At 37.2% G+C, this 26,620-nt stretch overlaps 1 protein-coding gene across 1 annotated transcript in view; it reads left to right on the top strand.

The window, feature by feature from the left end:
* LOC127640074 (WW domain-containing oxidoreductase) overlaps positions 1-26,620 on the top strand; it is a 329,961-nt gene that overhangs the window by 92,631 nt on the left and 210,710 nt on the right. Inside the window, exon 6 of the mRNA XM_052122463.1 lies at positions 21,178-21,266. Coding sequence (XP_051978423.1) covers positions 21,178-21,266 — 89 coding nt within the window. The remainder of the gene's footprint in view (positions 1-21,177; positions 21,267-26,620) is intronic.

Raw genomic sequence — 26,620 nt, 5'->3', positions numbered from 1 at the left:
ATATTAATGCTCATAACATGAATAAATAAATAAATAAAGTATATATATGTATATATGCCAATGGGTAAATACAAATGTTATTCTTGTTTTAAGCATTTCTCTGATAATATGTCTGAATGTCTCATTTCATTCTGCTTCTCAAGTAATTCATTCTTACTTTAAGAATGTTTACATATTTGTTCATGCAAAGTTAGACTAAAACAATATCTATAACTAGACTATAAAAATATATATTGTAAATATCTTAAATATATCATATAATTAATATGAAATATTTACCTTCTCTGAAATTGTATAAAATGAAAACTAATTATTTCAAAGTATATTTTTGGAAATTAAAATAAATGACTTGATGCTTTCTATGTATTAAAAAAGAAATAAATAAATATGAAAATTTGTACAGAAAAAATATATTTACAGTGATTTGCAGTATGTCTGAAGTGTAATTTTAGCAGTTCAAAAAAAAATGTGCATCACCATGCAAAATTGCAATAATAATGCCATATTGATTTTAATAGTTTTTTTGTCAAACAGGTTTCCAAAACACTGCCATATTGATTAATATACAGACATTATATATATTTTTATATTGAAATAACAAATGTGTTGTCAAGTTTGTTGTTTAAGTATACACTTTTTTTCTCTTTTAAATAGAGTGTAGAGTAAATATTGCATTAGTATCAGAATTAAAGAGAAAACGCTTTCATCTGTTTTGATCTTGATTCAATTGCTCGATCATCTGTTTCATAGGAATACACATTATTTTTACTGCATGTCATTTAAAGTGATGATCAAAGAGAATAAAAACACAGGGAAAAAGCATCAAATGCTTTAAGACATGTTTTAGCCCTCTCTATATTAAAATGAAAAATTAGATTGTTTTAGAAAACGACATTTTGAAAGCATAAAAGAAAATTACATCCAACCTGATTTGGAACAATGCAATCATAAAGAGCAAAGCATATAAAAAAGAAGAAAGTCATTATAAAAGAAAGTCTCTAGGGACTCTCGGTTTGCTGACATTAACAATATGAAGTTTTGCACAGTGCTGTGACATTTACTCAGAACAGACTTCATTTGGATCTAACACAGCCAATTGATACATCCTTAAATCTCGGCCATCGGATCAGAGAGAAAAACTTGCAGAACAGCAAAATACACCTGCTGTAAATGTATAATTGACGGGGGTTATTCCGAGCTTGATAATATCGGGGAGCAATTGTTGTTGCATTAAGGTCTGGTTGTTAGGATATCCGGGAACACGGCACACGCGTGAATACGTTTTGCATTGTATGCAGATCTGAAGAAAATTGGGAGTAAATCTCTGAATATCTGCTGCGATAAAGACACATTATTTCAATGTAATTCACTTCCTGATGCAAATCAAATATCTCCCTGTAGAGCAGGAACAGAGAGAGAGAGGAAATGAGGAGGGGGAAAGATAAGATCGGGTGATGATGTGGGCGGAGTTAAGTTGAAGCAGGGGTTCAGGGGGAGTGGTGACGAAAGCTTTGCATTTTATTATTACTTGTGCTTGTACTGTATGCATCCCTTAAGAACGATTCAGTTTTAAATTCTGATTTTAAAAGTAATATGATTTGTCTTTGAAGGACAGAATAGTGAAGGGAGAGAGGGGAATATCTGCATCCCTGTGAGCACCTATGAGGAGCTCTCTTATAACATGTGTTGTGAGCACCATGTAGTGTGATGTGTTTATTATGTTTAATTCTATAGTCAGACGTCTTTTAGAAGTGGCGTTGAAATGAGAGGTGTTTCTTCAACTTCGGCTCCTTTAGCACTATGGTGTTACTATAAACTTTTAGCTCTATTTATTTTTAGAAGGTACATTTGTCTACTAACAATGTCCAACACTGTATGTTAATGTGTTACTGGAGATTTATTCTTGTAAATGTATTTTTTTATTATCTGAAAGTCATTTCACAGTGTCAATTCCAGCACATCTGAAATGATGTTTTTTAACAGAATTCTGTGCTGGAAATAACACTGAGGGAAATAACCGACTTCTTTGTCTTGGTAAGGCTAACTTCATAGCTAACATTTGAGGTATCCTAAATACACACAAAAAAAAATCATTCATTTGGCAAAATTACTGCGTGAGTGGAAATTACGGGCAATAAAAAATTATATTTTAAGTAGGTCCTCGTGGTCGTGCGGTTATTCACCTCAATCCGGGTGGTGGAGGACATGTCTCAGTTGCCTCTGTGCATCTTATCACATGACTCGTTGTGCATGACACCGCGGAGGCTCACAACATGTGCAGGCTCAGCTACTCTCCACGATCCACACACAACTCACCACACGCCCCATTGAGAGGGAGAACCACTAATCACCACCACGAGGAGGTTACCCCATGTGACTCTACCCTCCCTAGCTACCGGGCCAATTTGGTTGCTTAGAAGACCTGGCTGGAGTCACTCAACACACCCTGGATTCGAACTCGCGACTCCAGGAGTTATAGTCAGCGTCAATACTCACTGAGATACACAGGACCCCAGACATTTCTCTATTCTTGATAATTTTTAAACCAAACAGTGTTTGCCCAGGATTTTTTCCATCATTGGTGCTGTTGTGTGCATGTCCATAAGCCTGCAACTCGGACCCATATTTGAATGCATCGGTGGACGAATAGATTAAAACAACCTTAGAATCATTATAGATAGGTTATTCATGTTTGTCTCGTCATGTGTGTGTGCTTATTATTCACTGGGAGCTTTAAACACTTGAAGGGCTCTGAGAGAAAGACTCCAAAAAATATGTGAATTAAATTCACTAGCATTCAGTCTCTCAAATTGTGGAAACAAAGAACAAAAAAAGAAAATGTCTGTTGAAACTGATAAAATCAATTGCATCCTGTTTGAAATTGAAAGCATCATATTTTAGTCCGTACTTGCGCATTTCTGCATATCTTTACCGTTTTATACATTTTTATTATTATTTTTTTTTTGTGAACTATTGTTTTTTTCTTTTTAACTGGTGGGGTACAAAATATACAAACACAAAACCGTATCATTACAAAACCACCAAACCAACCGTCAAAATTTGTCATCTTTCTGTTTGGCCAGTGTACATGAGCCACTGCTGAATGCATATAGGGGAAACACTGCAACAGCAAAAACGTATATGCTTTAACACACACTTATTTTCTTTCAAAAGTTAGTATTATAAGTAGGGCGGTCGATTTAACACGTTAATTCAGTGCGATTAATTATATTAAAAATAACTTGTTAAAAAAAAATTACGCAATTAATCGCATTGCCCCCGGATTGTAATAAGGAAGATTCCTGAGAAATTCAAGCTTGTAGTACCACCTGTTACTCCAGAGGGCAGTAATTGAAACTTCAGCTGTATGGCAATGTGCAGTTTATACAGTGAAGAAAACAACCAGACGGCACAAAACAGACATTCGTTAAGTTCTTGCGTTCAAAACACTTGATGGAGTGCAAATTCAAACTAAGAGATCTCAAGATGTGTTCTAAGTATTAAACTTTATTTAACTTGACAAATGTTATGTTTATGAAGCAACGCAGCCGAGACACTACACAACCATTTCTGAAGCTTGTTGAAATGGATTGCTGTGAATGCCAATGATTGACTTATGATCAATAATATGGTAGAAAACAATACATTGTATTCGAAAGCCGCTTTTTGTATTGTCTTATCAATGATTAACTCTTCTCCACAAGAATGTAATGCATTATAATTATCTGAATATTTTTTTATTTTATATATATTTAAACAGTTTAAACAGCTTCACTGCTGTCTGGGACGCATTCAAGACGGATTAGCATTTACACCTCAAATGCGAAGTGGCTCCATATGTGTTTTGTTGTGATCCGATCACAAAACGTTTTGGACCCTGTTTAGATCTGTATTTAGCCCTGACCACATGTGATTGGATCATCAAAAATGCATCTTAATACCAGGTGTCAATGCAGTCGAAAAAATTGGGGACTTGTCCAGGATCTGAACCTGGATGAGCCCCCAATAATTTTTTTTATTTATATGAATATATACACTTGCTCTTTTAGGCCCTTAATTATCAGTGTTTGACAACTCAGATAAGTCATTCATATGTTGTAGTCACACATTGATGAATACATTTCAGAACACAATCTCTGTGACAATGTCTACTCTTGTCTGATTCTTATCCGTTATACCTGCTGTTCTCTTCCTAGTATGCACTCATTTTCTGTGTTTCTCAGTTGGAAAATTAATCTTTTCTTCATATCTCCAACTGTTTGATTTGCTACTTGATTCCTGGAGAGAGAGACCTGTAGATTACAGCGAGAGGGAACCCAAGTCCTGTCAGATACAGAAGAAATCAATTTAATATAGACTTAACTTGAGGAAATTGCATATTCTCTCTCTATGTGCTGAGCAGACATTTTCAAGCGGCCCTCAAGAGGGGCCCGGCTCAATTAATTGCTCTGTGTGAATGTGTGTGTGTGTGTGTGTGTGTGTGCGTGTGTGTGTGAAAGGGGCCTCCATTCGTACTGTTCTCTGTTGTGACTGTGTTTTGGGAGGAGAGAGAGAGAGAGAGAGAGAGAGTTTATATGGAGTAATTAGGCACTTCCACAGCGGCTGAAAGCGAGGCAGCCAGGTGGAGCAGAGATTGGTGGGTATTTATGAAGGAATGTCATAATCGTGACAGGATGATGTATGGAGCAGCGGTGCTGGCCATTTTTCTCTCCTTCTTTAAAAAATATATGATAAAATACAGTCTTAAAAGTTGATGACCAATTCTGTGTGGTCAGGTCACGGCAAGGTCACAGAAATTTTCGCCGTTTCTCTTTCTTTGAGAAAGAACGAGAGCGGGGGGAGACTCGCACTCATCAAAGGCAAATAATAATGGAGCGGGTACAGTGAGGTGCTCAAAGTCACTCGTCTAATTGCTTTTAAAAGGTGCCCTTTTCTCAGCAGTTCTTCTACATCTCACACACACACACACACACACACACACACACACACACACACACACACACACACACACACACACACACACACACACATGTTGGTCTACCTATCATTATGAGGACTTTCCATAGACATAATGACTTTTATACTGTACAAACTATAGATTCTATCCTCTAAACCTAACACAACCCCTAAACCTAATCCTCACAGAAAACCTTCTGCATTTTTACATTTTCAATAAAACATTGTTTAGTATGATTTATAAGCGATTTGAATTATGGGCACACTAGAAATGTCCTCATAAATCACATTTATAGCATAATACCCTTGTAATTACTAATTTGTAACTTACAAAATTGTCCTCGTAAATCACAAAAACACGCACACACACACACACACACACACACACACACACACACACACACACACACACACACACACACACACACACACACACACACATTCTGTACACACTAATATTTACCATAGTCATTTTCACATATAATTTAATTTCTTTGCCCATTTAAATTGAAAGCTTGATGTTTTACATATGTTTTAATTGTTTTTTTTTTTCTGGAAAATAATACATTTTATTATGCAGGCAGTTCTAATTCAAAACAGCCAATATGTGCAATCATCTCGCACCGTTTGTGCTACATACATGAATGAGCCCTCAGATCATGTGCCTTGTTGAGGAGAGATGTGCTGTTACTATTAAAAGCAATCAGACTGCACCTGGTGGACAATGAAAGTGGCAAAAGAAAAATTCAATAGATTTACACTGAAGACATATCTAGAGTCCGGAATATTATAGGGACTCTTGAGCGTGAAATTTGCACATCAGTTAAAATCTATATGAATGTGCCAACAACATACTACAGTTACTGTATTACTTAGTGGTCTGATATTTCTAAATAACAACCGTAAATCCAGGGATAACATCTTATCGGACCGGTTATCCGGATATTGCGAGTCATCTTTAAATCTTTTATTGTGCTACAATCACTACAAGTAAGATAATAGAATAACTTAAACTCAAATCAACATTTAATGTTCAATTGGTTATTTCTTTGGCAAGTATTCGTGTAATAATGAGCAATCAGACGGTAATGTTTCTAAAATAATCACCAACAGAACTCCAGCACTAAACGGATGTTACATTCAGCTGTTTCTGGAGACTCTGTGTCTTTCTTCTCACATAATAATGTCAATTCAACTCGATGTCCATTTGATTATTTATTTGGTAAGAAGTTGTGAAAAAGAAGGATAATATGCAGTCTGATTGAGAAAGGGAAAAGACTGGAGTTTAATGTAATGAGGATTGGTTGTGAGAAAACAGAAAAAAAAAAAACTTCTGAATATTTCGCTTTTGACTTCTTAAATTTTTAATAATTCCTTAAATTTTTATATTGTTTAAAAAAAAAACCATTGGTAACACTTTATTTTACGTAGTCCTTGATACAGAGTAATTACTTAGTTAATTACTTAGTAATAAACGTTGTAATTACATGTACCAAAATGTAATTAACATGTAACTAAGTTATGGTACAGCCTGTACTTACAGATTGTAATTACACACATGTAATAGGCAGCTACTGTTACACATATGTAACAAGCCGAGTCTGTTACATACGTGTTACAAACTTGGTACACTGTAATTATGTAAGAAAGTACTTAGTACCACACAATGTAACAAGAAGTACTAAGGTCTGCAGTTACACATGGCAAATGTGTACGTTTTGTAGCATTACATGTATGTAACATAAAATAAAGTGTATCAAGATTGTACTTGAGTGCAATTCATGTGTATCTACATACCTTATCCATCTTAAATAACCCACTAGTTCACTGCTAAAATACATGCATTAGCTTCTTTATTACATTAAAATTACAGAAAACTACACAGGTATAAGCTACGTAAAATAAAGTGTATCAAGACTGTACTTAAGTGGACTTCATGTGTATCTACATACCTTGTCCATATGTACCTTAGTTTGAATTAACTCACTAGTTTTACAACGTTTATTACTAAGTAATTAACTAAGTAATTACTCTGTATCAAGGACTACGTAAAATAAATATAACAATGAATGTCATTAATTAATGCCGCTTGTGTTCTCGTGTGGAGTTTCTTGGCTCTTTGGCCCGTCAGCTGCTCTGTTCTGTTTGCACACTCAGCATTTAACACTAAAGTTTACCACAGAAAGCTCGTCTGTCCTCTTGTCCTGTGTCCTTGAAGAGATGTGAGCTTCTCGTAAAATTCTTGAACAATTTCGTCCATATATATGCTCTCTCTCCCTCTCTCTTTTTCTTCTGAAACGCGTCCATCTGTCTTATTGTTCACCTCCGCTGCTTTAATACTCTTACATGGATTCTCTCTCCCTTTTCCAGACAATAAACTTTATTTTCTTTACGAGGCTTTAATCTGCACAGGAAAGCAGGTGTCCAGCTGGTGCAACCCATTTTGGTCTTTCTGTTCTTTCCATTCTTTCTCTGAATTGTTCCACACTTTATAAAACATCATGCAATGCTTTTACTCTGTCGAGTGATCACAGTCAAAATGCAAACTGCAGTATGTTATGATTTTGATGTGGACTTCTATATGTGTTATAGAGACATTCTATATAAGTTGTTGATATAAATCTATAAGTAGATTCATTTGCCTGATAATCTATCTAAATATTTTTAACCCTCAGAGACACAGCGTTGCAAATTTGCAACATTTGTTAACGGCGATTAAACAACACTATATATTTTTTATTAAAATAGTTCAAAACTACCAATAACAGTAACTGACACTCTGAACTGTGGAAACCGACAGTTCTGCAAGGGGAAAAATACATATTGAATATTACAGCTTGCTAAAGTCACACAAGTCACCTGTCTTCTGATGTCACACAAAATCATTTATATTTATAAGGTATTTATAATCAGTGGCTTCCTATAGTAATGGAGGAAACATGATTGCGGAGAGGAAATATATGCTAAATAAATCCTGTAAATGTAGTTGTAACTCTAAATAAATACTTAAGCTTAATTAGTAGTGGTCAATCTTATACAGTATTGTTATTTAAATCAGAATTGAAATATCCACATTCAAAATGTACAGCTGTAAATCTGAATGTAGTTATGTTTTCAAATACATAAAGGCAAATACTGAATATATTGTTGAAAATTCCAAATAGAATGCTATCTGAATAAAAAATGTACTGTGTAAATACACAGTTATAAATTTGAATGCATAATTACTAGGGCTGTGAATTGATAAAAAAAAACAACTAATTAATCATACATTTTCCTGTGATTAAGCGTGATTCATTTGTGATACGTTAAAACAAACATTAAAAAATAATCATAAATATAATGTATCTAAATCTGTGTTATACTTTGTCTCAAATAGCTTGCAAAAAATTTGGTTAGTCAACATTTATTGAAATTATTTAAATGTATTTTTTATTTTTTTTATTTTTTTGCGGATAGTTAATTTGACAAATTTTTATAGGCATTAATCTTAGTTTTATGGGCATAAAATCAGTCGGGATGCTGTGATTAAAGGTCAAATTAAAAGCAAAATCTTCTGCTGTTTTCCAGTGGACTTTTCTAATAATAGGATGAAATGGGCAGATTCAATTAAAATCTAACTTTATTGTCAAGATAAACATAAGTGTACATTTCTAATGCATTATTAGACACTGTACATACAGATATTATACAAATTGAATGCTGAAATTGAATTTGCTGAACTCCTGTTAGGTGTCTTTAAGTATACCTGTCTGCAGCTTGCTGAACGTCCAGGTCCTTCAGTCACTATTGCGCTCATACAGGGTCTTTCTCGGGCAGTTTCGCTTTTGAAATGGTTTTAGGTGAAAGTCAGTGAGCTTTTTCACGTAATACGAAGAGATACAGCAGTTTGCCCGTATCACTCGAATCTTCATAAATCCGCTCCTGTGTTTATTGTGCTCGGGACATGCGTTGCATGCAATGAATAAACGTGCACAGCTACACACAATCAGTTTCTGTCCAAGGATGTGCTGTTGAGTCAAGCGAGTACCTCTTGAAAATGTATATATGTCAGTGTTAGCCACAGAAAGTGGGGAAAAGCATTGGTGAAGTTTCACCCAATGTACTAAAGTGCCTGGGTTTGTTCCTGGCAGGCAGCAGATGTACTAACTCTGCCCCCACCATAAACGGAGCCTGTAAGGATGAGTACCCAGCCAGGAACAACTCGGGACACCTTTCTCCAATCACGTGAAGTTTCAGGAAGTAAAAAAATGATTAATTGCTTCGATTTTTTTCAAGGTGTTAAGCAAAACGTATTAATCGCAGACATTAACATGTTCAGTTTCCCAGCCCTAATAGTTACATATCAGATATGAATGCAAATCTTGAATATCTAGTTGTAAATATATATATGTCTAAATGTAACTTTCAAATTTTATCCACATTTCATTTTTGTATGTTTTGTTCCAATCTTTACTGCACTTGAAATGATGAATGGTAAATGATGTGCCATCTGTATTAAGACAAAGAAGACCACAGAAACATTCTGCCTTATATTTGCATAGTTTGTTCAGCCCCAAGTATGTTTTTTTATGTTTACTGTACCATTATGAGTCTTGTATCTGGGTCTTTATACTACCTGATTACCATCATACCATATCACATGACTAAAGAATGGATCCATTCCATCAATAATGAGAAAACATATTTGTCTCTGTGACCGTTCACTTCAGGGACCCCAGTGCTGCCTCTATTTTAGTCCATTCCTGTCCTCACGCCCTGTCTCTCTGGCTTTCTTCTCATCCGGTGTGTGATAAATCTGCGTGCGCTCCAGTGGGGCAATACAAGCTGAGGAATAACCCTCCAGAGCGCCTGTGCCGACACTTTAAAAAGTAAGCCTGTTTGTTGCATCTCCATCATACATTTATCAAATCATTTCCGAGCTGCATCGCAGCTTCCACAGGCTCCCACCAAACCAATTTATCACCTTCTAAACGGGGCTGTAGCGAAGCGCTGAGCAGGTGTCGTAGTCACTGAAGTGTCCCGGAATTCTCTTCCTGTGTCCACATTATATCCTACCTGTTTGTACTGTTTAGTAATGCTTTATTGTCAATAAATTACATATACACTCACCTAAAGGATTATTAGGAACACCATACTAATACTGTGTTTGACCCCCTTTCGCCTTCAGAACTGCCTTAATTCTACGTGGCATTGATTCAACAAGGTGCTGAAAGAATTCTTTAGAAATGTTGGCCCATATTGATAGGATAGCATCTTGCAGTTGATGGAGATTTGTGGGATGCACATCCAGGGCACGAAGCTCCCGTTCCACCACATCCCAAAGATGCTCTATTGGGTTGAGATCTGGTGACTGTGGGGGCCATTTTAGTACAGTGAACTCATTGTCATGTTCAAGAAACCAATTTGAAATGATTCAAGCTTTGTGACATGGTGCATTATCCTGCTGGAAGTAGTCATCAGAGGATGGGTACATGGTGGCCATAAAGGGATGGACATGGTCAGAAACAATGCTCAGGTAGGCCGTGGCATTTAAACGATGCCCAATTGGCACTAAGGGGCCTAAAGTGTGCCAAGAAAACATCCCCCACACCATTACACCACCACCACCAGCCTGCACAGTGGTAACAAGGCATGATGGATCCATGTTCTCATTCTGTTTACACCAAATTCTGACTCTACCATCTGAATGTCTCAACAGAAATCGAGACTCATCAGACCAGGCAACATTTTTCCTGTCTTCAACTGTCCAATTTTGGTGAGCTCTTGCAAATTGTAGCCTCTTTTTCCTATTTGTAGTGGAGATGATTGGTACCGGTGGGGTCTTCTGCTGTTGTAGCCCATCCGCCTCAAGGTTGTGCATGTTGTGGCTTCACAAATGCTTTGCTGCATACCTCGGTTGTAACGAGTGGTTATTTCAGGCAAAGTTGCTCTTCTATCAGCTTGAATCAGTCGGCCCATTCTCCTCTGACCTCTAGCATCAACAAGGCATTTTCGCCCACAGGACTGCCGCATTACTGGATGTTTTTCACTTTTCACACCATTCTTTGTAAACCCTAGAAATGGTTGTGCGTGAAAATCCCAGTAACTGAGCAGATTGTGAAATACTCAGACCGCCCGCCTGGCACCAACAACCATGCCACGCTCAAAATTGCTTAAATCACCTTTCTTTCCCATTCTGACATTCAGTTTGGAGTTCAGGAGATTGTCTTGACCAGGACCACACCCCTAAATGCATTGAAGAAACTGCCATGTGATTGGTTGATTAGATAATTGCATTAATGAGAAATTGAACAGGTGTTCCTAATAATCCTTTAGGTGAGTGAATATATATATAAACATTTTGATGCCACTGGAAGGCTTGAAATATGTTAAGAGGCATTTTTCCTCTTTCAACTGGCGAGTCAGCGAAATGTGAACCATTTTCTGGTATCAGTACCTCAATTTTCGAGATGCATCTAGCAAAGTGTTCTGGGGAAACATTCATCCCCTGATGAAAATGTGGGTTTAACTATACATTGGATTGAAGAGTGTCATATGACACGTCTGGCTTTGCTAACTTATTTATCTGTACTTGTCTGTAACCATCTACTCTCCATATATCATGTCCAATGAGTTCCTCGAGATCCCAGATGTGAGAGAGCAATGCTATGAAACGGATACCAAATATGATGAATGGATGACAGAATAGCAGTTGGGGTAGCAGTCTGATGACTCTATTTTATAATTTTCAATTAGAAAAGTTTCAGACCTCCTTAAAGACATTGAGCAGGGAATTCACTAAACAGTTGCATAACTTTTGCTTGTGGTATTAAACACAAAATTGCACACTTTTTTCCCTAACCACCAACAATCCGGATTAATCGGTGCTGGTATAGCACTGTGCTATGCCAAGTCACTGTAATCATTTTCAGTTTAAAAACTCCTCCTTTCTTAGACTTATTATTTAAGTCTAATTTATATAATAACTTAATAAATAATAAGATTAAATTATAACCTTTTCACATATTAATAATATATTTTGTCATAATTTTTCTCTGTGTGTGTGTCTGTGTAGTAGATGACAGAGAGCAGAACACTCGTTCAGCATATGCAGACTATATATTGATTAATAATCAGTTTAATAATCACTGAATTACATTTAGCTATATTAATTTGATTAATTGTGCATTTATACATACATTTTTTCCCAAATATGTCAGAGTTAACTTAATTTTTATGACAAAATTCAACAATTCTATCCAATTTTCTGCATCGTGGAAAACAAACAGCCCTAACTGATTTGCATAACTAGTAATTCTTTTCATAAATTGGGTGCAAAACAATGCAGTGTGTGTTTGTATCAGTCCATTATTGAGTTAATTTTTTACAACAAAAGGCTTATTATGAAAACAAACCGAAAGGACAGTGCACAACATTTTAAATCATTAGGGGTGTGTCTTAATAAACAGACAAGCGCACATAACTTGCACACATTGAATAAGCTGTCAACACCAATTAAGGTGTTTACATGCAAAGACAAAACAGGATAATAGAAAAAAATTATTAATAGGTTTTACTTAAACTGCTTAAGACGGCGTCACACTAGTAAATTTTTCTAGTGATTTACAGGTGTTAGCTACAATTACATATGTGCCGGCCAAGAAGGTCAGAGACGAAGGACACATTAGCGTCTGCCAGCGGGAGTTCATTAATCACTTGACCGTCGGGACCGCCGATGGCTCCAAAAACTAAAAAAAGCACATCAGGCTTGCTTCAAAAAATAATTCTATCGCCGAGGCTAGTCTTGTGTTCTCCTCAAGTGACCAAAGAGCTTCTTTTTTTACTAAATTACTGACAAGACTTCAAGCTGTTCTGAATGTTTTCGTCTGTGATCACACTCAGCTGCATATCATCCCAAATGCTGATTGTAAGCCATAGTGTTTCTGTCACCAAGCATTTTTCCTGCATTTTTCTCCTACACTAAAATGACTAATGAAATCTGAAAGTGGAGCAACAGCAGTCTGTTTTTATTGAACGCAATTTCTCACTCACTGTAAGCTTCATATGGACATACATTACATTTACATTACATTTATTTATTTGGCAGATGCTTTTATCCAAAGCGACTTACAAAAGAGGAAAACATAAGCAAATCATCTTGAGACAGTGGTATGAAAAGTTCCATATTACAAAGTTTCACTTGCATCAGAATATTAGTATTCAAAACGGAGTAAAGTGCAACAACATAAATTTTTTTTTTTTTGTAACTGGTTAAGTGCTCATTGAAAATATTTTTAGCTGAAGACAGAAAGTGAGTCAGCTTCACAGATTGAGTTGGGAAGGTCATTCCACCAATATGGTACAATGAGGCCAAAAGTCCGGGAAAGTGTTTTGGTGCCTCTTTGTATTTGTACAAGGCGAGGTTCCTTACCGTGCGTTCACATACATTGCGAATCGAGCGTTTCACGCGGCACGATTACATACAAAGTCAATGATTTAAGTGCGAATCCGCGGCGCAAATGAGCGAATGGACAAATTCGCATGACGTGTTGTCGCGAAAGCCTATCAGCATTGAGATTGTCCGGATGTCACTGACGTACTGACGTAGTAGCAGAAGAAATCTGGATAATTGGATAATATCATGCACCCAAACATGACAGCATTTGGTTTTCCGATGTATCTGGGACTTCCACAACAGATACAGAGCAGCAGTCATTGTGATATTGGCCATGGTTGATGTCGTAGAATGATGATATTGTGTTCAACTGAAGGGTTGGCTGGAAAAACAAGTTGTTAGGTCTTGGCTGGGTTAAGTTACAGGTGGTGTTCCTTCATCCAAGCAGAGATGTCTGCCAAACAGGCAGAGATTTGAGCAGTCACTGTGGTGTCATTGGGGTGGAAAGACAAGTAGAGCTGATTGTCATCGGCGTAGCAGTGGTAAGAGAAACCATGTGACTTAATGATGGGTCCCAGTGATGTTATGTATATAGAGAAGATAAGTGGCCCAAGCACCTGAGGTACCCTAGTTAGTAGCTGATGTGTCTTAGACACCTCACCTCTCCAGGCTACCTTGATGGACCTACCTGAGAGATAGGAGTTCAACCAGTCAAGCACAGTTCCTGTGATGCCCAGTGAAGAGAGGGTGGAGAGTAAGATCTGGTGGTTGACTGTGTCAAAGGCTACAGAAAGGTTCAGCAAATCAGAACGGATAATCTGGATCTCAGCGACAGCAGGGCAGTCTCGGTATAGTGTCCACTTTTGAAGCCTAACTGATTGTCATCCAGCAGCTTGTTCTGTGAGAGATAGGCAGAGATTTGATTGAAAACTGACCTGTAACAGTGTAGTACCCCCACAAAAAAACACTGTAAAATTTAAACGAGAGGGAAAAGGCCAATGCGGATCGGCAGTGAGAGAGGAGAGAGAGATGAAAAAAACACTTACATTTACTTGTTCTCCAATATGCCGTAGCTTGTTCCTCTAACATCCTCTAACGGATGACAGCCACGATGATGCTGAGGGTGGAATGAAGTCAGCTTTGTTCACAGCTGACAGACAGTTCCAGAGTCCCACTGTCTTAACACGAGGGCTACCGCTTCCGCTTGCGTGTCTGCATTCACGTCAAATATATAAACGCTGCTAACGAGCCATTAAGTGAATATGTGAACATGTTCAACGGCAAGCCACGAGGGGATAAATACATAATCACCAACTTTCACAAGGTAATGTTACTCCATGAATCACATCCTAAATCAATCTATTGAAATTGTTTTTGCTCCTTGGTACTCCTGTTGTTATGTCTGTGAGCTCCACATGACAGGGAATCAGAGCGAGAGAGTAGAGGGGAGTCGGTATGTTTGTCACCCTTCAACCATTGTTAATCTGCAAATGTGTCATACCTCCAAGTGAGATCTCTGCAAAACATTCCGCATGTATGTTACCCTTGGCCAAAATCAAGTTGTTTGGAGTCTGCAGGTGTGGCACACTTTTTACTGATTGGAAAACACTGTTTTAAGTCAGCTTGTGTTTGCAACTTTCTTCCGTAATCTGACATGTTTCTTAGTGAAACAGGATATTCATAGATGTTGGGTGGACTTACATTTCTATCAATTTCCATCTGGAATTGTAAGAAGCGTTCATTACATCAAGTAAAGTTGACACTTTTTTTCTTTTGGACAAATGTACATGGATGATGAATGATGCACAATAAGTTTAGTTTTAAGGTTAGTAGTGACTTCCTTTAGATCCCTTCAATTGTTCTTGCTCCATATTTGGTGACAACATAAAAAACTTTGACCCACCAACTTGTTGACTACTTTTCTGGTTAACTAATAAAAAGAGTAGTTGTGGAAGACCTAATACAAAATATGCTTCGAGGCATCCGTGCTACATTAGTATTGAGGTTAAGACCCTGGGCTGGTTATACAAATGTTGCAGAATCAGTATCAGTTGGGAGCCACCTGGATAATTACTAACTGGAAAATTATTAAGAAAACCTTTGTTGTGCCCTTAAGCAGGGCACTTATCCCCGGGCCTCTCCTTGGGAACCGTAGCTGTAATTAGTGTACTGTAAGTATCTGCATCTTATAGATGATAAGTGACAAAGTGTGTGTGTGTGTGTTTTTAATAACTTCAGCTAATGGGTAACAGTGGGCTGCTAATTTTTTGTTTGTTGGTAAGAGACTGAAAATGAGTGAGTTGAGAACATGTCCAGATTATGGTCCCACAAGACTTTTTTGGTTATGCACATTTTCTATGATATTTAGACTGTTGCATCATGATTTGAATGAGCTACCTACCAGGTTGTTGCCCAGCAGTTTATTTTTCTGGTACAATTGATTTCAGATTTTCCTGCCCCTAAATGTAAAAGAACTTGTTTGATCGCTTTACATGTCGATCAGATAGTCTCTTCCTGTCTATTTGGGTGGTTCTTGGCTAAAATATGCTGTTAAGTGGACCAGACATTATTTCAGTTGTCAAATGTCTGGCTCTGCTAGACTACTCTATTAACCAATAGTACAAAACATCAAAACTACATGATTTGGTTTGCTATCTGTCCAAATCATTTACTCATCCATCTTCACATCTGTCATCTTGCACTTCCCAGCATCTGTTATTTTCTTTCTCCCAGTTTTCACACAGCATACACCTGCCAAAATGGCCACAGGAGCCTGACACGCAATAACTCACATAACTGCCATCACATCACTCTCCCAGTAATCAGTCTAACTGGATGCTGATCTTTCTTCATCTGTTGTGTATTCTAGAAAGGAGCCCTCAGGTGTACAATGTTCTGTACAGCACCTACCAGTCATATTTACAATAGGGGGTGTCTATTTTTCACGCTAGCATGTGTTATTGTAATTAATTACATTGAAATTTGTAAGTCCATATTTAATCATGCTAAGACAGGTTTACTTGCAGAAACCAAGGGGTCAAGAGTTTGGCTGTTTAACCTTGTCCAGTTTGCTGCTAGATGTAGTAACTGCACCATTCTGCCGTCGACCAATTTTAGTCCTAAGTGCTTTGTTTTTAGGAAAATGTATCATGTAGTTTGATACTTTGAGAAAAGCATCTCGCAATCCCAGCTTGATCCAGTTGTCTTTTAGCTCAAGAGGGTGTCATCTGCTTGTACAGCTGAAGCGCTGACTGCCCCCTACTGTATCAAGGTGGTACATCAAACTTGAATTACTCAGATTGTTGGAACATTCCTTAATACATAATTTCCGTACAGTTCGGGGGCATGATTTTTCATCTGATTAATTGCACTAAATGAACGTTAAATCGGCAACCCAAATATTTTCCTGTCTGCTGTTTTTCACTGTATTGACAACACAACAAATGTTGTGTCAGGTCAAAAGCAGATAGATCCCTTGGTAATCAATGATGCCGTCTTTACTAAATGTGTTGCACTCTTGATGTTATTTCGGCAAGCTCTATGTAACAGGGTATCGAAGAGAAAGTCAAAGGCGGTTGTATTATCTGCCACCTCACCTTATGAAGCAGTGTGTTTGACAGACGTCTGGGAGCAGTTTGTAGGTGTAGAGTGCAGCGGATGGGATTTACCCGCACAACGTTGCAGAATAAGAAACCATGCGATTGACAGAATGTCGCTTGTCATGGTCGCGGCTGGTTTGGACAAAACATGGAGAAGATAACCTGTAATCGTGTTTTACGATGCCGCGTCACATCTGGTTAGGAGTGTCACTGATGAATGGCTAAGGATTGTGCATGTTCTTGTGGTGCCATCACACAGTAAGCATTGTCAGGACATTATTTTCCTTCTGCTCCATAGTAATTAGTCAGTAATGGCTAAGATGATTGGCCCAAAAACGTCACTACCCAGAAGCGAGTTCCCGACAGCAAAGAAGGCTGTATGCAAGTTGCATACTTCCGAGTGCTCCTGTGCCAGTTAAGAATGCAGTTGAGATGAATGGTGATTCTATTGGAGACCTTCTTGGCAGAAACGCACATGGACACACATTTGTGTGGATGTTCAGACAGATTACATTAAATACAGTCTATAATGTACAGACAGCCAGAGATCTTTATGAAACAATTATCCGTTCACTCTGACAGTGATTTCTGTGTGTGGCTGATGGATGCACCTCAAAGCACAGCCATGCTGTCTACGTCTCAGTCTTATCTTATAATCACACCACCCCAGTCAAGGTCTGCAGGCCCACAGACCTATTATATGGAGTACCTTTATACTGCTGATGAATAAGCCTCTGTGTGGGGTCTTGTTTGCCTATCCATGTTTATACCAAATATCCCCACAATGATAGTAAAACCTTAAAATTCAACCTACCTTATGGTCCCCACCAGAATACTGCTTTCTGAAATTTGTAAATAATGTCTTATTTTATATATTATAGTGTATAAATGGCAAAAAGTATTAGGGGCCTTGTTGAGGTCCTTTCCTCCAGAGCCCCAGACTGCTCCCAAATGGACAGAGGGCCCCATCCCCCAATCACTCCTTTGGAACAACACAAGAGCACCTTATTTCTTTTATGGGTTTACATGTACTAGAGACCAATGTCAATAGGAGGAACCCACCATTATATAATACATATTGTCTATGTATTATATAATGTGTGTGTGTGTGTGTGTGTGTGTGTGTGTGTGTGTGTGTGTGTGTGTACGTGTGCGTGTGTGTGTGTGTGTGTGCACGTGTGTGTGTGTGTGTGTGCACGGGTGTGCACATCAAACCAATCTGGCCATTCTCCGTTGACCCCTCTCATCAACAAGTTGTTTTCATCCACAGAACTGTCGCTCACTGGATATATTTTGTTTTTGGCACCATTCTGAGTAAATTCTGTGTGAAATGTGTGTGAAAATCCCATTAGATCAGCAGTTACAGAAATACTCAAACCAGCCCATCTGACACCAACAATCATGCCACGCTCCAGATCACTGAGATACATTTTTTTCCCCATTCTGATGGATGATGTGAACATTAACTGAAGCTCCTGACCCGTATCTGAATGATTTTATGCACTGCTGCCACACGATTGGCTGATTAGATAATCGCATCTCCTGGGATTCACACACACACACACACACACATATGAATCTGTGGACTGGAGTCATTAACTAATTTTGTGGTGGGCATTTTGTTGGGTCAACACAAACTTCCACTTTTTAAATTATATTTATGGTCTTTAATAACCAAGTGTCCTAATTTTTTTTGCCAATAATGCTGAAACATGCTGAAACCTCTCGATATTAGTCGAGCCCCACTGGACAGTAATAATTTGATGAAAAGTGATGTTGGACAGTTGTTGTATCTTGCAGTTTGCGATCGAGGGCGTATGACAAGACTAGATATGATTGCGCTGAATTTTTTATAGTTCAGGAGCCATCAAGAATCATCTACGGCACTAATTGCGCAGAGGCTGATTACCAATTGTAAGTGGTTTGCAGACGTGCTGTTGATAGGAGAAGTGCTGATGGGGTGGTTTTCATGTTAAACCTGGTGGTGTGCTATACATGGCATAATTAAATTGCCCCATGTCTCCTAACCCCACTGTAATATTAGCAGACTTTATACAGTCATTCATCAAAATATCTCTCATCAGAGAGGCCGTGCAGGACTAGTGGAACCTGCTAACTTGGCACACAGCTGTTTGCAGTGAGAAAGAAAAACTGAGAAAAGTAAAAGAAAGAGACCTGAAATTTTCTTTATCAGGTAATAGATTCACTAGCTTACTGGTAATAAAGAAATGGTAGTTTCCATTAATATGAAATTATTATTGTATAATTTAGCATTTAGAGTGCTAAGTTAGTAATAGTATGTGTATAGTGGAAGGAAATGTGTTCCTTAAATATAAACAGTACCTTGGCAGAGTACAAGCTTCTTAAACTAGCCTAAAATAGTGTGCTGTCTTAGCAAGTTGAAGCTGGTCTAGCTGGTCTCTGAGCCTGGCCAAGCTGGTGGTCAACTGGTTTATGGTTTTTGGTCAAAACACAGCTGAAACCAGCAAACCAGACCAGTCTGACCATGCTGGGAATCCAGCTTAGACAAGCAAACTTTTTTTTAATTTTTTTTTGTAATATATATCAATTACAATATGTAATAAATATCACTTATAATATGCTGTAATACAATACAATATAATACAATACAATGCAGTGCAATATAATGCAATATATTATATTATAATTCAATGCAATGCAATGCAATATATTATATTATAATTCAATGAAATGCAATGCAATATATTATATTATAATTCAATGCAATGCAATATATTATATTATAATTCAATGCAATGCAGTATAATACAATACAATACAGTGCAATGCAATATAATACAATGCAATGCAATATAATATAATATAATATAATATAATATAATATAATATAATATAATATAATTCAATACAATGCAATGCAATATAATGCAATATAATTCAATGCAATGCAATATAATGGAATGCAGTGCAATATAATATAATTCAATTCAATGCAGTGCAATATATTATATTATAATTCAATGCAGTGCAATATATTATATTATAATTCAATGCAGTGCAATATATTATATTATAATTCAATGTAGTGCAATATATTATATTATAATTCAATGCAGTGCAATATATTATATTATAATTCAATGCAGTGCAATATATTATATTATAATTCAATGTAGTGCAATATATTATATTATAATTCAATGCAATGCAATATATTATATTATAATTCAATGCAGTGCAATATATTATATTATAATTCAATGCAATATAATACAATGCAATATAATATAATATAATATAATATAATATAATATAATATAATATAATATAATATAATTCAATACAATACAATGCAATGCAATATAATATAATATAATATAATATAATTCAATACAATTAAATGCAATGTAATACAATACAATGCAATTTAATGCAATACGTTTTATTATGTATTATTTCATGATATCTAATATATTTATTAATGTTAACATATAGTATAGAACCTTATTGTAGTGTAAGCATTCATTTTTTATTTTAGCTTTTAAATATTTATTAAAACTGAATTACAATTAAATGCATGTATATAAAAAAATGACATTTGCGGACTGCAATTTTTTTTAGCTTATTATGAATTTGTTGAATTTAGACTTTTTTTATTAAAATTATGATTTTAATTTTATTAAAATCACAGAATGTTCAAGTGACTTTTCTATACCTTAGTAGAACTTCTGCTAACCTCTGACCAGTGAGACATGATCTTTCCTTTGTGGAGTGATTTATGTGTCTTCCTTAATATCGATCTTGCTCTGGTCTGATCAAAGCTATACCTAAAAGCCAGCACTGAGAGGGACCATTATTGTGGATCTGGCTTTGCTCATACATTATTTATCTGCTTGAGGCTGTTCTATATGCCATTATGAACATAATGAAAGAAGGAAGCCACTGCCTCAACGTTTACTTGGTGTAAGCACAGGATGCACAGAGCAAAGATCGGATACAGTCAGTGTGGAGGGTCATAAAAATGCCATAAAGAGGATATTGAGATGCTCTCCCGCCCGAGAATGTTCAACATTCCCTATTGGAAATGCAGTCCTGATTTAGGGAAGGAGAGATGGAGATTTATCAGAGGGTTTTGGGTGGGAAGTGTGTAATGAGTTAGTGAGGGATGTGTGGGCTTTGGCTTTTAGTTTGTTAGTGATGTGATGTTAATGGATGTAGCTGATGCAGTGTGTTTACTTGTTTCTCTTCTCGTTAATTCAATAGCGCAAAGCTCGAGTTGAAGCCATGACCCTGGATTTGGCCTCCTTGAGGAGCGTTCGAGAGTTCGCAGAGGCCTTCAAAGCCAGAAAACTGTGAGTAATGCAAAATACAAGAGAGCATCTACTGTATTAATTATACGTGTACTGAGGCTGCGTCTGAGTTCCTGTACTTTCATAGTATGTACGGAATTTGATGAAGTACATGAATTGCATTTTGCAGGCGAGTGGTATAAATACATATATATAAATATGGTCGGCTCACTATTTTCAACTGCTTGAATCTGATGGCTCCTCATCTTTACAGGAATAGTTCACCTAAAAAGGAGATGTTAAATGATTATTGCTGTATGTCATTTCAATACAATGGCAGTAAATAGGTCCAACTTTGATTTAAAGTGTTATAGTATAGAGCGTGAAATAAGGGCTGCCCAAATGCAAGGTCCTGGAGTTACTGTTTGTCACAGTGGTTTGACTTTGGGGAACAGGGACTAATTTATCATTATAACTACCTATCAGCTTGCCAATCTTGATATAAAAGCTTGATTTTGCACCTTGAAGAACTGTTTAACTCGGACACAGAGGCCAGAATGAGACTCGCTCTGGTCCGAGAGTGAAATCCACCACCCCACCCACATGCGCTCCATTACCGAACTATTACATCAGAGAAGAGGCCAAAAGATCTCCCCTCTTTCACCGTGACCCTTCATCCCCCTCTGCTGTCAATAAATAAGCATCTTAACCTGAGCTATAATTCCATCAATCTCAAAGCCACAGATTGGTGAGTCCTTCACAGTCTCCTAGTTAAATCAATTACTGTCCAGCTTTCAGGAAGTTGTTTCACTGCACAAAAAGAGGGAATAATGTCAGTGACTCTTAAAGAATAAGAGTCTAAATATACTGTGTGTGTGTATATATATATATATATATATATATGTAGAAAGAGAGAGAGAGAGAGATTAGTGCTACCAGTCTATTAAAACGTTTAATCACGATTAATTGCATGAGCCAGAAAGTCATGTGAATTATGCTTTTTACCAATCCCATCTGGGTTTGTTTTGTACAAAACAATACAGTTAAGAGGTCATTTCTCCAGCACTTGGTCATTCACACTGAATCTCTGTTGTTTGTGTGTTGGTGTGTGTCTCATCACTCCAGGTGGACACACACATGTGTATATACTGTATATATATATATATATATATATATATATATATATATATATATATATATATATATATAAATAATTTATTTATATATATTAATAATTTATTTATAATATACAACTGTAACAATTAAGGAAAGTATAGGTGGAAGCAGGGACCAGCTTGACAAACACATAGACATTTAATGACACTTTTAGTGTACAAAGAAACTAAAACACCCACTGCTTTTCAGCCAGCTGCGTCAAATCATAAAAACATTCAAACAAGGGGACAAGCTTCGTACATCTCTCTCCCGGCTGCCGCTGTCTCCTATCCTTCTCCCATCTCCATAACCATGGTGTTACTATGGTGATGCTGCATATCTGTGATTATAGTTTTGGCAGAATGATTATAATACCATAGTTTTGGTTTTCATGAAATGTTACAGCGGCTGTACTACAAATATCATGGTTAAAATATGGTTACAATAGTAAAACCATGGATCATTTTATAAGGGATTGATAAAGATTTCTGTCATGATTTCTTCACTAGACTTTGATTTCTTGCTTGTCGTGCTCATATGGGAGACGCATGTACTGTTTCCTCATCCTCTCCCCATCATTTCCTGTCCTCTGTCACTGTGCCTATAAATACAAGTGACAAAATGGCAAACCATACAAACAGTAATGATACAAAAGTATGATTATATAAATTATTGGCATTAATATATACCTATTTACTAAGTGTATTATGATTTTCTTATTAATCAAATGTCATTCTTGTTTTGATGTTGATTTTAGGTTTGCTGTGATCCATTCTATTTTTGTTTTTAAATTAACGATCTCATCTGTTTATACTGAAATGTGTGAATCAGGTTGTATTCTTGGTTCATTCTCAAACTGCAGCAACAGCTTTGTCCTTCACTGTTCCATTAGCTCACAGTCCGTATTTAGTGTGTTGCAGTATTAGAGGTGACGTCCTGGTCGTATGGGGCATGTGTAGATACGGCTGGTGTACTCTGGCCCTCGAGGGGCTACAGGACTCATCTGGCCCCTGGCTGGCCCCAGGGCACGACACCAGCTTGGTCAGCAGCCAGACCCTTGGAGGTGACCCCCACCCTGTCTGCGAGCCAAACCAACCCCCACCTCCTCCACCCTACTTAAAGAGCGCAACTTTCTCGATCGTTCTCTTCACACCCACATGAAATGTGTTAATTGACAATGATCTCTAAACATTGCTGCTGAAAGTGACCTTGATTAAAACTAGTGTTTAGAGCTCCAAGAGCTATTAAGCTGCCTTACTGTCCATTTTCCAAGACAATATTTTAAGGCCGCTCATATTGTCCAAGACATTTCCTCTGGTACTTCTGCTGTAATAATGACAAAGCTGCTTGTATTCCAATTTTACTAACATAAACTAGGAATGTCAAGAGATTAAAATAATTAACATGATTAATTGTGTGATTCAAGAGGTTTAAAAAATGAATATGATGTCATGTTTTACATCTTGATTTTAGCCATTTTAGCATATATATATATTTTAGCAAGTAAGATTATTATATTATATATTTTTTTACATTGACAAGTAACCTTTACTTAACGTCCAAGGTGATAAAAATGAGAAATCTTTTAAAAATCTGTCCAGCCTGTTATTAAAGGTAATTTCATCGACTCTGTAATAATTTTAAAAGAATGTTCCGCTGTTCTAAGAATCACAGTTTTTGTTTTTCATCAGTTTTTATATGCAAATAGGCACTAAACAGAGATATTTGACCATTGCTATTTTTTCAGCATCTCGCACAGGAACACCATTTTTTTTGATGCTGTATCTGGCTAGAAAGAACTTTTAGAAATGCGCTCAGTTCTATTCATTGTGTGAGTCAAGCTTTTGTTGCACAAGTAAATTTTTCTTGCTTTGTCCACCATTTTTGGTGGATTGATTGCTTCTTTATGGTTTACCTTCTCTGCAAAGGGTACATGTGATGCTGTCTTAAAATTTGTCCAAAAGATGGTTTCTTAGAAGGCAGCAAAATTGACTGTCTAAGTTTTGAAAAAGTTTTGCGTCAGACTCTACTTTTGTTCAACTTTAATTGCTTAAAATGATGCCTCCATAGTTTTGGAACGGAGCATAGGTGAATAGAGTGCATCATCTATGGCTTTCCCACTTTGTGCAACTCTGGAGGGCTGGATTTGTATATACTGTATATTTGTGTACAGTCACAGTACTGCCATGTATGTGCGCACATTTGACATTTTCCTTTTACATTTGTTTTCCTTTTTACATTGTCTTTCAGAACTGTCTTGTTAAAGTGACAGTTCAGGCTTGTCCAGATCTCTCCCTGTTCAGTGCCTCAGCCTTCCAAACACTTCTGGGCCAGTCCGCTCATAATGGAGCCTGATATCCTTTAATAAGAGAGAGAGATTAACCCATTAGTTCTATGCCATTCGGGACCCAAAGCGTTTATTTAGTCCAGTGACCCACAGTTATGGCACTTTTACACTGCACGTTACGGTTCGACTTGACTCTGCTCGCTTTACTTTTCAGAGCTTGCATTTCCATTGCTGTTTTGTGCCGCCTCAACGTGGGTGGAAATATAGGCTGATCGTCATAGTTGCACCGCCACTACTGCCGTGACATCATCTTATACGTGACACAAAACAATAAACAATAACACGACTGCTAACTGTTAGCTACTAGCTCATTGTGCTGCATAAAGCAGTTGTTGCATGGTGATTTTACACAAGTGTAACAGTTAAATTGGCCTGGTTGTTTTAGAAGCAAGCTTCCAGTAGCTGGTCAACTAAATAAAGTGAAGTTTTCAAGCAGAGTATAGAGTTAACATAACAAAACGTACCATCCTCCATTGTGGTCTCCAGCTGTGGCTGAGTTCAGGGCACTCCCCCTCTCATTGCTCGCCGGTAGATTGCATCCATTTGGTCGAACTACTTCCACTTTTCCTTGATGGTTCTGTAGTCACTTTTACGTTTTTTCTACTTTTCCCTACACTTCCCTACATGCAACGCCGATTTAACACATGTACAGTAAGGGGATTTAGAAACGGAGCGTTTTGAAAAAGAAAACGCCGTTTTCAAATGTATCTGGATTAATGTACAGTAGATGTAGCTTTAGTAGGTTTGTAGACATGCAAATTTTAAAATAGTCACAAATGACTCAACGACTTGTGGTTCAATAACTGCCACAAAACACATAAGACGCTAATTTTTCATCACTTTCTGTCTCAAACGCATCATTTTGAATCAGCGAACGAATCAAAATACGAATCTGAATGAATCTTCATCAACATTTCTCAATGTGTTCAAACTAAATTGTACTATCAACTTTTGCAATGACATTGCCAATTAACTCATGAAAATTTGAGTTTCTCATCGGTTCATTGCGATATTGTGTTGGCATTCATGTGCGTTCATCTCGTAAATACGATCATGCTGTCATGTCTTTGATTGAGTAGCACCTGACCTAGTACTTTTGTGTAGATGCTTGCCAAGTATTTGAAACAGCATGTTAAACCAACATGACCTGGTAGATTTCTGTCCTGCATTACAGCTTTGTTTACGGGTTAACTGCAAGGTCTGTTATTACTTTGAGAAATGTTTATATATTTTATAACTGGTAAAACAAGACCATCACCTCACCTTGATATGCTGCATAACATTTGATGACCTCTTCTGCACCTCGAGTCAAACACACCTCATTTTCTATGTTTCATACACACACTGTGCATGTAAACCCGGAGTGCGATCGCTTTCGAGCAAGTGAGTGAATGAATGAATGAATCTCCTCTCTCGACCCTGCCAAGGTTGTATTTCTTCATTAGCTATTCCCAGGATGTGTGTGCATGTGTGTGTGTGTGTGTGTGTGTGTGTGTGTGTGTGTGTGTGTGTGTGTGTGTGTGTGTGTGTGTGTGTCCCTGAGGAGGTGGAGTTGATTAATTCTCATCAGAATGGAGGGGTGTTCAGGTGTGAATGGCAGCAGGCAGCTGGTGAGACCGTGACACGCCTCTGTGTTTCTGTATCCATCGAGATGTCTGCAGGCTCTGCTAACACACACACACACCTTAACAATTACTGCCGTTGGAACTTAATTCAATCACTGATGCTTTCTACACATTTTGTACCGTGTCTTTTCTTTTGTTGCCGTTTGTAAACCCCCACTCTGTCTCTCCCTCTCGCTCATTTATGTTCTCTTTGTTCTTCTTTTCAGTATGGGCAGGTAGACACAGGAACCATATTTCTATGTACTTACCATTCCTTAGTGCACATCAAATATGTTCATGTTTAATTAACT

This window comes from Xyrauchen texanus, chromosome 49, assembly GCF_025860055.1.
Source record: "Xyrauchen texanus isolate HMW12.3.18 chromosome 49, RBS_HiC_50CHRs, whole genome shotgun sequence".
Taxonomy (NCBI): Eukaryota; Metazoa; Chordata; class Actinopteri; order Cypriniformes; family Catostomidae; genus Xyrauchen; species Xyrauchen texanus.
This window is presented reverse-complemented; position numbering and strand designations above follow the sequence as displayed.